This window comes from Coenobita brevimanus, chromosome 57 (assembly GCF_032717465.1).
Source record: "Coenobita brevimanus isolate Jiangsu-jjx chromosome 57, ASM3271746v2, whole genome shotgun sequence".
NCBI lineage: Eukaryota > Metazoa > Arthropoda > Malacostraca > Decapoda > Coenobitidae > Coenobita > Coenobita brevimanus.
The window spans coordinates 11603501-11616011 of record NC_137010.1 but is presented as its reverse complement, the minus strand read 5'-3'; the positions used below and the strand labels follow the sequence as shown (position 1 = coordinate 11616011).

The window sequence follows — 12511 nt, the reverse complement described above, 5'->3', positions numbered from 1 at the left end:
CTTCACCCTCCAAACTTCCATCCTTACGCATCACACTACCCAAGTACTTAAATGTACTCACATTTTCCAATTCCTCACCATCCACCCTCGCTGTACATTCACTGACTTCACCTCTCTCAAAGACCATCACTTTACTCTTCCCTACATTCACCTTAAGATTCCGTTTCTTACACACTCTCTCAAACTCATCCACCAAGCTTTGCAGCTCCCCTTCGTCTTCACTCAACAGCACAGTATCATCTGCAAACAACAGTACAGGGAGTTTCCAAACACTATCCTCTCTCACTAGGGTCACTCCAACATCCACTACCCTACCTTGTACCTCTTTTATTACTCCATCCATGTACAGATTGAACAACCATGGAGACATGACACATCCCTGTTTCAACCCAACCTTCAAAGAGAAAAATTCACTTAGTTCACCAACCACATGCACTGTAGCCTTAGCACCATCTTACATACTCTTCACAGCATTCAACAACTTCCCATCATGAAAGCCGCATACAACTTCTTTCCCTTCTCTAAAACTTTTCCACTAAAGATCTAAGTATGAATATCTGATCTACACAACCTCTTCCCTTCCTAAAGCCTCCCTGTTCTTCTCCAACTAATTCCTCTGTTCTTTCTCTAACTCTGTCAATAAGTATCCTACCATACACTTTTCCTATTATACTAAGAAGACAAATGCCCGTATGATTACCACACACTTCTTTTTCCCCTTTTCCTTTGTACAAGGGAATAATTATCCCTGACTTCCAATCCTCCAGGACTCAACCTTCCTCCCAGGCCAATCTGCACATCTTCCACATCCATTCTACTACTATCTCTCCCCCATATGTCAGCATTTCACCACACACTCCATCAATTCCTGGGGCTTTCCTCAATTTAACTTTCTTCATTGCTTCCACAACTTCTATCCTACTGATTTCTTCCTGTCTTCTCACCTCCCTCCTTCTTCCAGCCATTCCCCTGCCACTTATACTTGCATTACGTCCATCCTTAAAGTGTTCTCTCCATCTGCTCACTTTTTCTCCCTTCTCGCTAGTAATCTACCATTTTTATCTTTCACTCCCCTGCTAACCTCACTTCCACCCTGTCTTACTCTCTTCACCTCTTTCCAGAACATTTTCTTACAGTCCCTCCACTTTACACTCAAATTCCTTCCAAATTCCTCATCCACTTTCTTCTTACTCTCTCTTACTAATCTTTTCACCTCTCTTTTTCTTTCTACATATGACTCTCTCTTCCACCTCTCAACTTCTTCCACACCCCTATTTCTCATCCATTCATTGTATGCTTTCTTCTTTTGTGGCACAGCCTGTCTCACATCTTCAGTCCACCATGCTGTTCCTTGCACCCCCCTCCGTCTTCTCTTCTTCCCACACACCACATCTCATGCTGCACATATTTCTTCTGTAAATATCCTGCACGCACCTTCCACGTCCCCCATCTGCTCCAATTCATATTTGCCCAATCGTTCCTCCACTTCTCTCTTATACTCTGCCTTTTTCTCATCCTCTTGTAACCTTTCCACTCTCCTTGCAACCAACTCTTCCTCTTTCAAATGAAAGTATCCTCACATCTCCAGGCGGTCTCATCAATGAGAAAGGATAAATTAAAGTTCAAAGGGTGGGAAGATGCCTGCAGTCATACACGTCAACTGGCATTGCTCCATGTCCAAAATCGTAACGGCTATACAGGTCAGCTGGCGGTTAGGGGTTAATGCTCTTGGGCTACTACTCCATCCACCTTCACATTCCCTACTTTCCCATTCATATCTCCAATCAAACTTTTCCATGCACACTTCCACACTTGCCCAGAACTCTTTTTTTTTCACTCTGCTTGCACAGTCTTCCATTGGCACATATACAAATCCGATTGCCCGCATTTGTATTCATACTTTCAATCTTACCCACACAATCCTTGAACCACATGATCCGTACTCTCTTATATTCTCCTTCCATCTTTTGCGCACAAAAATACAAACACCCTCTTTTGTCCTCTCATTCTCACCTACTACTGCACATATACCCCATCCATACTCCACTATCTCGCACTCTCACCCCTCCATTTAATCTCAGTCAACCCGCATATGCCCACTTTTGCACCCTTAAGTACCTGGACCATCTCTGTCTCTTTCACCTCATCATTTGCAACCCTTGCATTTCATGTTGAAATCCGTACCATTTCCTTTGTACTGACCTTGGTCGTCACCTGTTGCTTTGTCCTGGTCTGAGGCATTTACTTTTTCTAGGTTAGTTGTTTTCTGGGAAGGGGCACTACCCTTCTGCCAACCCACTTGTTTGCATGTAGGGAACACTCTCCATTATTACCTCCACCAACAAAGTTGGAGGAGGTTATCTATTCATCTGTGTCATCTGTTTGTCTGGCTGTTTGTGGAAAAGATATCTCAATGATCTGAAATTGGACTGAAATGATATCCAGTGGATAGGTGGGCTGTGGGTAACGAAAAAGTTTATTAAATTTTTCGGTGGATCCAGATCCAGAAATAATTAATAAATATCAATGGCATCAGCGGCGGTATGTGCTCTCTCAGATTCTGTAACAAGGCAGACTATGACCATAGAATTAACAGACTCACTATGTGTGACCAAAAATATTCACCTGGTAGGAATGAGGAACTACTGCAGTAAATTTTCAAAATTACTGGCATTCAAGCAGGTAGGTGCTCTCTGAATGCTTTTAGTTCCTTCTCTTTCATCTTACGTGGTCTATTCTAAAAGTATATGACTTTAGATTTAAAAAAAACAAATGGCTAACCTGTAAAGCTTACAAATCCCCCTCACAGTAGGCCCCTTCTGACTTGACACACGTAGTCTAGGATTCTTTTCACTGCCTGAAACATTTTTCAAAGTCGGTTTTCAGTATCTCCTGCAGGTGCTTCATCACAATGTCATCATCTCTTCTCTCATCTCAAATTGGGAATCCTTTAGCGGAGCTCTGAGCTTGGTAGTATAACCAAAAGTAGCACAGAGCCATGTCTGGTGAGTAGGGAGCCTGCCAGACCTGCAGTATGTTGTGCTTGACCAAAAATTCCTTAATCAGTTAAGAAGAATCAGCAGGGGCATTGTCATGGTACAGTTGATTGGGCAGGGGCATTGTCATGGTGCAGCTTCAAACCTGCCACTTTCCAAAGGTCTGGTCTCTTTCGCCGAACTGCATCACAAAGACGACGGAAAACATCAAGGTAGTATATCTGTTGACAGTCTGACCTTCTGGTGCATATTCATGAAGCACAACACCAGAGTAGTAAAAAAAAACTTGTCAACATGCCTTTCACCTTGCTGAGGACTTGTGCTTTTCTTGGCCGAAGCGACTCTGCATGCTTCCACTGAGATGACTGTGCTTTGGTTTCTGGGTCATACCCATACACCCTAGTCTCCTCTTCGGTGATAACAATCTTTAGAAAGTCTGGATCGGGATTTGCACACTCCAGCATGTTTTGAGCAATATTCATCCGCAATGCCTGTTGTTCAAGTGAAAAGAGCTTTGGAATGAGCTTGGCAGCAACTCTTCACATGTCCACATCATCCATTACAATTTTGTGTGCTGATCCATCACTGATTCCAATTTTATCAGCAATTTCTCTGACGATCGACTGATAATTTCCCATGACCAAATAGCAGACTTTCTTCACATTTTCGTCACTCTTGCTTGTTGATGGCTTCCCAGGATGTGGATTGCTCTCGACAGACATTCAGCCATTTTTGAAGCAACTGTACCACTTATTTATTTGCAATACCCCCACAGTTTCATTCCCAAAAACTTGCTGGATCTTCCTGATAGTTTCAATTTGGGTATCACCTAGATTTTGGCAAAATTTTATGCTGTAACGTTGTTCAACTTTTTCAGTCCTCGTGACGAGAGCAGGAATGCGATGAGCTTAGTCTGCACAACCGTGAACACAGGCTGACTGACAGATACTGAGTCACTTGTGGCTGCTGGCACTAATCATGCATGCACATGAAGGTCCTGCACTGCACTACACAAAACCCTGCCCCTGTCCTTCAAATGGTTGGTAAAAAAAAAAAAAAAAAAAAAAAAAAAAAGACCTCATCTTCCTGTCTTCCTTCTACTCTCTTTCTTTCTCTACATCACTATGAATCCTGGAAACCCTTGTGTGTGTGTCTCTCTCTGCATCTTCGTTTCCTTTCTTTTTCTAATTCTCTTCTGCATTTTCCTTTTCCTCCGTTTATCAATTCATTACTCTTCTACTTCTCTTCCTCCTTCTACACTCTTAATCCATCCTAGATTCTCTTTTTCCTCCCATCCCTCTGCTGTTTTCTTTCCTTATTAAATTCTTTTCTCCTTTCCTAAATTACTGCATGCAACCACCTGACTACCTTACCTCTCTCTCATGTTCTCCAGATTCTTCCATTGCTGTCATTATCATACTGAAGTTTATGAACTTACAAAAGGGTTAGCAGAATCAGATACCTGTACTGCATAAGAAGTGAAAAACAAGAAAGTTAGAAAGCCTGTTGACAGGGTGAACTAGTTTACACACACTCATCAATTGTTAATTAATATTTTACAATATTTTCTAAGTTTCTGATGCATGCAACAAGATCAAGGCTTGGCATTTGTGCAGTGTACTGATGTGGTGCAATTGCTCACTGTTCTCATACACTTTTTTAGATGCTTGGTGGTTTAGTGAGTTACGATACTCCAAATGGAGGTGGTTCATAAGGGTCTACTTTCAAGGGGTAGTTGGGATTTATTGCTCATGTAATGTGTACAGAAGCAAGCAGTTGATTACTCACCACAATAGGTCACCAGACTACTGATGAAGTAATAATGCACTGGATGTTGGATGAATGGATGGATCTATTAACACACAGGTTACAAAAGCTTGAATTATTTCTTGTCATTCAACTGTCACAGGTATTTTACCATTCCTGAGCAACCATGCAAATAAAGGTGTATTTTCTCTCTCTCTTACTTTGAGTCCGCCTGCTGTGAGATGTGGGCCACCTTTTCAAGAGTTGTCAGTTTCTTTTGGTAATGTGAGATCTGCCTCTTGAGTGAGTCTGCATTTCCTGGCAGTTTCCGTGCTTCTCCAGCATCCCCTTCTTCAAGCGCCTCCTGTTTGGTGAACAGCTGCTTCAGTAAATGTATGACTTAAAATCAACTCACTCTCTTTACAGTACATGAGTGACTAAAAGGGTACACAGATAGTCAAAATGATGCCATGCTTCCTTTCCTCGAAATCTGGTATTGTGGTTGGATATGGTACTCATGATAAAATTTTCTTTGAATTGGAACTACACAAAGTGCCAAACAAACCAGCTAATTACTTCCCAACAGCTGGTGAGGTTGCTGAGAAAAAAAAATCTCAGAAGTGTAAGATCTGCAGCAATGTGGGTTTCAGAACAATGGATTGAAAGCTAGTCTCAAACACTTTTCTTTTTCTTTCCTGGCTCTTAGTACCTGCAATATAATTTCAAGTTACATTTCTTTATTACATATAAACATATCTAACTTCATCTTCATCATCATTATTCCAATTATTTCCCACCAATTACTGGGTGAGGTAGTATTAACAACACAAAAAAGAGAAAATGCAAAAAAGAAGAATTAATCAATAGCATGCCCAATGAAAAGGGCCACACACACAGTTAATCATCATTCCAGATTCCTATTCCACCCCACAGGTATAACCTTCCACACATCAGACTGAGTCACTCCAATAACCTCCAGGGAAAAGAGAGGGGTGCCAAACCCTTGCCATGCACTCCATCATACAATATTCAACCAACCAACTTGAACCCCTGTCAGTTCTCAAACCTCATCAACCTCCATACCTCACTTTCTCACATTCACACAGCATGCAGATCTTGTACGATACAGATCTTGTATGATAAAGAAATGCATATCATACCAAGGTTATAATATAGTCAACTCGGGTAATTCACAGTTATTTTAGTCTTAATACCTACTGTGACTTAGAAATTCCGAGAATTATAAATGACATATAGGGAAAATTACTTATGAGTCTAACCTCTCAGCAAAGTTGCCCCCTACCACCACACTTACACTCAACTAGTTACTTACCAACATTAACACCCTTTCAAAACAGTATGTAATACATGTACTGTATATACTGAGAATGAACAATATTGTAAGGTTCTTACCTGACTCCAACTGATGACAATGCTTAACTGGACGGGGGAGAGGGAGGGGTTCTGAGGCTTGAGCACACTACAGCCTCTCAGCACAAGGCGAGTGTGGTAATAGCAGGGACAACAGGATGGCCACTTGTCACTAGGTGTGGATGGAAAGCGCTGTGATTGACTTGTCATGCCTGGATATAAGTTTCCAGCTGCAACTAGCGTAAACAACATCATGACCTGGAAAACTCCTCGGAAATGAGTCATTTCGGACAGTGACCACAATGATCATGGCTATCAACCGGTTACCGTGACGTACGAAGCGATCACGGTTTGACTGGAAAAGTACCGAGATTTAGAAAACCGCGACTAACAAACCAGCGATATATGTAAGTTGACTGTATGTGATTCGTGAAAGATGTGGAGTGAGGAAGTCGGTGGAAATCAGAATCAAAGAGAGTGTACTGAGATGTTATGGTCATGTGGAGAGAATGGATAACAATTGAGTGGAGAAAAAGGTATATCTGAGCAAATTTGAAGGAGGGAGGAGGCAAGATAGGCCAAAGAGAAGGTGGAGAGATATGGTGGATGAGTATGTGAGGAAAAGAGGTTTGCAAGTTGGTGAGGCTCGGGAAATGACAAGAGATCGAGCTGGTTGGATGAATGTTGTGAGGGGAAGTGAATGATCAGGGATTTGGCACCCCTTTTTAACGTGGCAGCGTCTAGATTGACTCTATCAGATACATTTATGTGAAGCTACAAAACGTGGTGAATATTTTTGGCGTATCCGATAAAGCCAGGATTCCAGGGGCTTGAATGATGAGTGAATGGAAGTGTGCCCCACTAGACTGGGCAAAGTTGGGCTGTCTGGACACTGCTACTCCTCACCCTACACTAGGGCGGGAAAGGAGGTCCATATGATGATGATGATGATGACTGTATATAACATGATTTTGGAGAAGAATGGAGAGGAGGGAAGAGATCTGTATGTACATTATGTGTTCTGATGAGAAGGGGTAGATTGAGATGGTCTACGCATGTGGTGAGGATAGAGAATGACAACTGGATGCAGTGGTGTGAATGTCAGGGGCAGGGTTGCAAGAGGCAGGCCAAGAAAGGCCTGAATGGAGATCAGAGAGTGTGACCTCAAGGATATGGAACTGCATAAATGCTGCTACAGATTGAGCAGCGTGGACAGCCACCATTAGGTGATCAAGGCCTGTGCATACAAGAGTGCTGGAGCCTTTACAAATGAAACAAAGCAAAATGAATCATCAGACTAAGGGGGTTAAACACTTCTCAGGCTTTTTTCTTCCCAGTGGGGAAATCTGAGTTTTCAATAAAGTGAGCACTCACATAACGCATCAATATTGTACCCAGAAGGTTCCACTTTATGAGATTTTTGCATTATAGGGCCATATGTTTACATGTTAAAGGGTTTCATGGTACCCAAAAGCCAGCCCCAAGTTCACCTTTTGGGGAAATTTTCAGAAATTTTTCTCAGGACATTTACCTACCTAATAATGTCTTCATTACATACAAACACTGGAGGATTTCTCACCTTGAACTGAAGAGGTTGTGGACTTGCTGGGGGGTGGGGGAGTGGGGTTCTGAGGGAGGGCAGGACTCCTAAGGGTCCCCAGCATGGTCCTCTTGCTGCGCCAGCTCCATAGAGTCCTCATCGAGGAAGAAGGTAAATCCTGTACGTCCACAATCCTTTGTTGCAACTCTTCTACCTGCTGCACAAACCCCTCAAATTCAAGGGAACCCACAGACAGCATCTTCCTCTGGCTCTTGTTGCTCTGGCCTCTGTTGAGGATGAAAGTACCGGATGAGTAGAGTCTGGTGGCTTTGCTGTATATCCTCTTGTCTTAGCTCTTCATACGGTCCCACTGCATTCTTCAACACAGTTTTCAGCATATAAGCCTTTTGAACCTCATCCACTTCATAAGCCATGATGGCTTCCTTAACCTGCCCCATCCCGACGTTTTCTGGGCAGTGGTATGCCCCAGTTCCGACATTTTTTTTTTTTTTTTTTTCCCCCAAACATCCGCTTTTGGTGAGAAACATTGAAAATTCATAGAGAAATCGCTCACCTGAGGTTTAAAATACTCAATCCAGGTACGAGTTCCTCCTTACCTGACTGGGTTTTCTAACAGGCAGGCACCAAAGAAAAGGAGTTCTATGGGAGGGTAACTATTTTATCCACTCATAAACAGTATTTATTTATTTACTTGGTACGAATTTATATGTAGTACAAGAGTATATTGGTTTTCAAACAGTAATATAGGCATTATAAGCATTGTTTCGCTCACTAACTCATCACCATTCATGACCTTTTTTTCCCACATTACCTGATCATCATTTCTGACTGTTTCTTCCTCTAATGCTCAGTAAACTTTGTCCTCCAGATTGTCATCGATTGAGGAATCACTCTGGCCCTGAATGTCTTTATTGGCCAGGTCACTGGTAACAGGTGAATTGCCGAGACAATGGCGTGCAGGGGGGGGAGAGGTTATGCGGTGTAAGGCATTGTCCCTGCTTGGCATCTTGTAGAGGAATAGAGGAAGGTGTCCCGTGCATACGTGCCAAAAATCACCCGTGAAATCACTCGCGAAAATTGAAAATTGTGCAAATTAGGGACCTTGCAATGTTGTCGCGTTAATTTACGTCTCCGGGATATGAGTGCACATCATGTGAGGACGTGAATTCACGTCTCCGGGACGCAGCGGGTTAAGCATCTCTGCACCAGCCAAGATGTTATTTAGGTGAGCCATGGTCATAACTGGCGCTGTGGTCTGTGCCTCAGCCTGATTCCCCTGCTCCTCTGCCTAGCGATGTTCCCCGTCCAGCTTGTCATTGAGTTGCATGGCGTACTCAGGTGTTGTGTTGTGTTGTGTTGTTGGCCCCCCCCCCCAATTTTATAAAAAAAAAAAAAAAAAAAAAAGAAGAAGAAGAAGAAAAAAGAAAACGAAAAGAAAATAAAGATAATACACAGCAAGTGTGCAGCCAGCGCCAGAGGAGAGGGTAGGCCCAACTGGGGCAAGGAATGCTTGGTGGACCATGACGAAACCCTGCACAGACACGTGACAGCCACAGGTCATTGGCTGATGCAACCAGCACTATGATTATCACTGGTCGCATTATATCTGTTCCCATCGCGTTATGACCCTTTTTTTTGCGTAATGACTGTTTAAACCATAATTTGTGACCTCTGGCCGCATAATCTCTGTTGCTGCAGCATAGCACGTTTTTTTTTAAAAATGGGCAGACTTTTCCATCAGTGTTATATTTGTCCTTTTCGCATTTTGACCATTTCTTGGCCACAAAATTTGTCTTTCATGCTATGTGAGTTTCGCACACTCTGATCGCGTGTTATGTGAGCACTGACTGTACATCTTTAGTTCACAGTTGACCTTTTCACAATTTAAAAAGTGACAACATCAACCAGATGCACAAATTTAAATATAACTTAATTTCAACAAATATAAAGTTGTAGCTGGGGGGGGGGGGCTCACCATCCACTCACTTGATGCAGTGTTGCTTAGAGCATCTGCCCTTTCCTCTCTTCCTTCCTTCTTCTACTGTCTTTCTTTCCTTCATTCTTTCTTCTTCCTTCTGCCTATGGGTGAATTTACACTCCCACTTCTGTCTTTCCTTCACTCTTTCCCTTTTCCTTCTGCCTATGGATGACTCAACAGTGAGTGACAAGCCAAATGATTTCCTGCACACCAGGGAACCATTTACCACACAGGGTGGTAATCATATAACCAAATTATGGCATCTGGTGGTTTAGTGGGTAATTAAGGTGCTCCAATTGGGGTGAGCCTTAGGTTTATATCCAAGGAATGGTTGGGGTTTATTGCTCACATAATGTCACTCAGGGATGAGTGAGGCTGGTCACTCTCATCTTAAATGTCAGGGCCAACTTCCCTAGCCCTGGGCTCCTACATTCCTCATGGGGCAGCATAGGAGTGGATGATGATGATGATCAACCACCACTGTACATAAAACATAGCAGATGAACTATAAATCAATCTGAAAGAAGAGAAGAGAGGAGATGAGAAGAAATAAGATGAGAAGTAAAGCAAAGAGAAACGAGAAGAGGTGAGGAGAAGCAAGGAGAAATTATGAGAGAAAAAAAATGTGAAAACATGATAGAAAAGAGAAGACGACAAGAGAGGTAGGTTACGAGACACAGACAACAAACCCAACAAATGATAATACTTTTGTACATATAACTCAATATATAAACCTACCTTATGCCAGTGGAGCTGGGTCCTGGCTCGCTCCACCTGGCGCTCCACTCGCTCCATCTTGGCCTCACATTTCCGCCGGGTGACCTCTGCCTCTCCCTCACCCCGCACGAGCTCTCGGATGAAAGCTTCCTGTTGGACAGCAATGAATATGGCCCATCTCTACTTCTGTACTGTGTATGTATTACAGAAAACTTTTTTATGTAATGGCCAGAGACTGTGAAGACAGTGAAACTGTGAGCTGCTGTGAGTTACAGGCGACACCTAAGACTGAGGAAAATTACGACAGTCTGAAGCATATCGATTATATAATGAAAGTGATGGAAAGTACAAGTACTGTATATTGGACTCACTGATAACAGAAAGTAGACACTGATGTGATTTTTCATGCCTAGTCAGGAAAATGCATTTAGCAAGCCCTCCTTTTTGGCAGATTTATGTTTGGCGGATCTGCAGATGGTAGGAAAATTCAAAATATATTATCCATTTTGCCTTGTTTGTGGGCCCGGAAGTGCAGCAGTGTGTGTGATTGAATGGAAGGAAGTGTCATCGAGACTGATGTGGGTGCAAGCGAAATCTGGACATGAGTTGTGGGTATTTGTGAGTGCATATGGGCCAGGTAGTGAATGTGATGAAGAAGAGAGGGAGTCTTTCTGGAATGATGCTGATGAGTGTTTGCCGAGTTCTAGAGCAAATGTGAATGTGACAATGATTGAAGACCTGAATGCTAGAGTGGGAAATGTAGCAGCTGAAGGTGTCATTGGTATGCATGGTGTGCCTGGAAGAAATGATAATGGGGAAAGAATGACAGGGATGTGTGTTGAGCAAGAGTTGGTGATTGGAAATAACTTGTCTGAGAAGAAAGATATTTGTAAGTATACATGGGTGAGACAGGAGGGTGGAAGGATTGTTGATAGAGCATTGACAGACTATGTGGTTGTGTCCAGGAACGTAAGAGGAAGATTGTTGGATGTGAGAGTTTTGAGAGGGGAGGGTGGAGGTATGTCTGACCACTACCTGGTGGAGGGAAAGTTGAGAGAAGCTATGAGGTGGGTAAGAGCTTGGAGAGTTGGATGTGGCTAGGAGGTTTTGAAAGTGAGTGAGTTGGACAAAAGAATGAGAATGACAGAGTATCAGGAGAAGCTGAAAGATGAGTGGAACACAGTGAGAGATCAGGAAAGTGTCGGCATGGAGGAGGAATGGCAGTCATTTAGGAGTTGGAAGAGGTCTGTGATGTGTGATGAGTGGGTGGTGGTGTATGAAAGGGAAGTGAATGGTGGTACGAGTATGTAAATATGGCTGTGGCTGAAAAGAGATATGCATGCGAAGTGTGGCCACAGAGGATGGATGAAGCATTAAATGAGAGGTATAAGGAAAGGAGGAATAGGGTGAGGAGGGCTGTGTGTGATGCTAAAGTGGCAGCAGATGAGAGGTGGGATTAACTGAGAATTTTCAACAGAATAAGAAAATGTTTTGGAAAGGGATGAAGACGGTGCAAAAGGAAGAGTCTGGGAAGAAAGAGTAAGTAAAAGCAGAGGATGGAAGGATGTTGACTGACATGGATACCATAAGGATGAGATGGGCAGAGTATTTTGAAAGATTGTTAAATATAGAGGAGGTATGGGAGACTGAGATTGTGACAGATGGAAGAGAGCAAGGAATAAATGTGTTGGGAGAGTTGAATGATTCTTTGATCACGAAGGAGGAAGTGCAGAAAGCAGTACGGGAGATGAAAGCAGGGAAAGCTGCAGGTATGGATGAGTGTGCTGTGGAATGTTTGAAAGGTGGTGGAGCAACTATTATTGAGTGGTTAGTGAGAATGCTGAATGTGTGTTCTGTGAGCACTATGGTGCTAATTGACTGGGCAAGTGTGTGTGTGGTCCTGTTGTATAAAGAAAAGAGTGATAAGTACGGTCGGACTAGTTTTAGGGGTATAAGTCTATTGAGTGTTGTGGGTAAGGAGTATGGTAAATTGTTGATTATGAGAGTTAGAAAGGGTACTGAGGATGTGATGGTGGTGAGCAGTGTGGTTTTTAGGAGAGGGTGGGGATACATGGATCAGGTGTCTGCTGTGAAACAGGTGTGTGAAAAGTATTTTGGCGAAAAGTAAGGTTGTGTTTTAGG

General features: G+C 42.8%; 1 protein-coding gene across 1 annotated transcript in view; it reads right to left on the bottom strand.

Annotated features, from left to right (window-relative positions):
* LOC145401885 (kinesin-like protein KIF7) overlaps positions 1 to 12511 on the bottom strand; it is a 291971-nt gene that overhangs the window by 81402 nt on the left and 198058 nt on the right. The window contains exons 15-19 of the mRNA XM_080273993.1: positions 10391 to 10519; positions 9126 to 9238; positions 7693 to 7940; positions 6156 to 6229; positions 4964 to 5106 (exon numbers count right to left, since the gene is read on the bottom strand). Of these exons, the coding sequence (XP_080130119.1) occupies positions 4964 to 5106; positions 6156 to 6229; positions 7693 to 7940; positions 9126 to 9238; positions 10391 to 10519 (707 nt within the window). The remainder of the gene's footprint in view (positions 1 to 4963; positions 5107 to 6155; positions 6230 to 7692; positions 7941 to 9125; positions 9239 to 10390; positions 10520 to 12511) is intronic.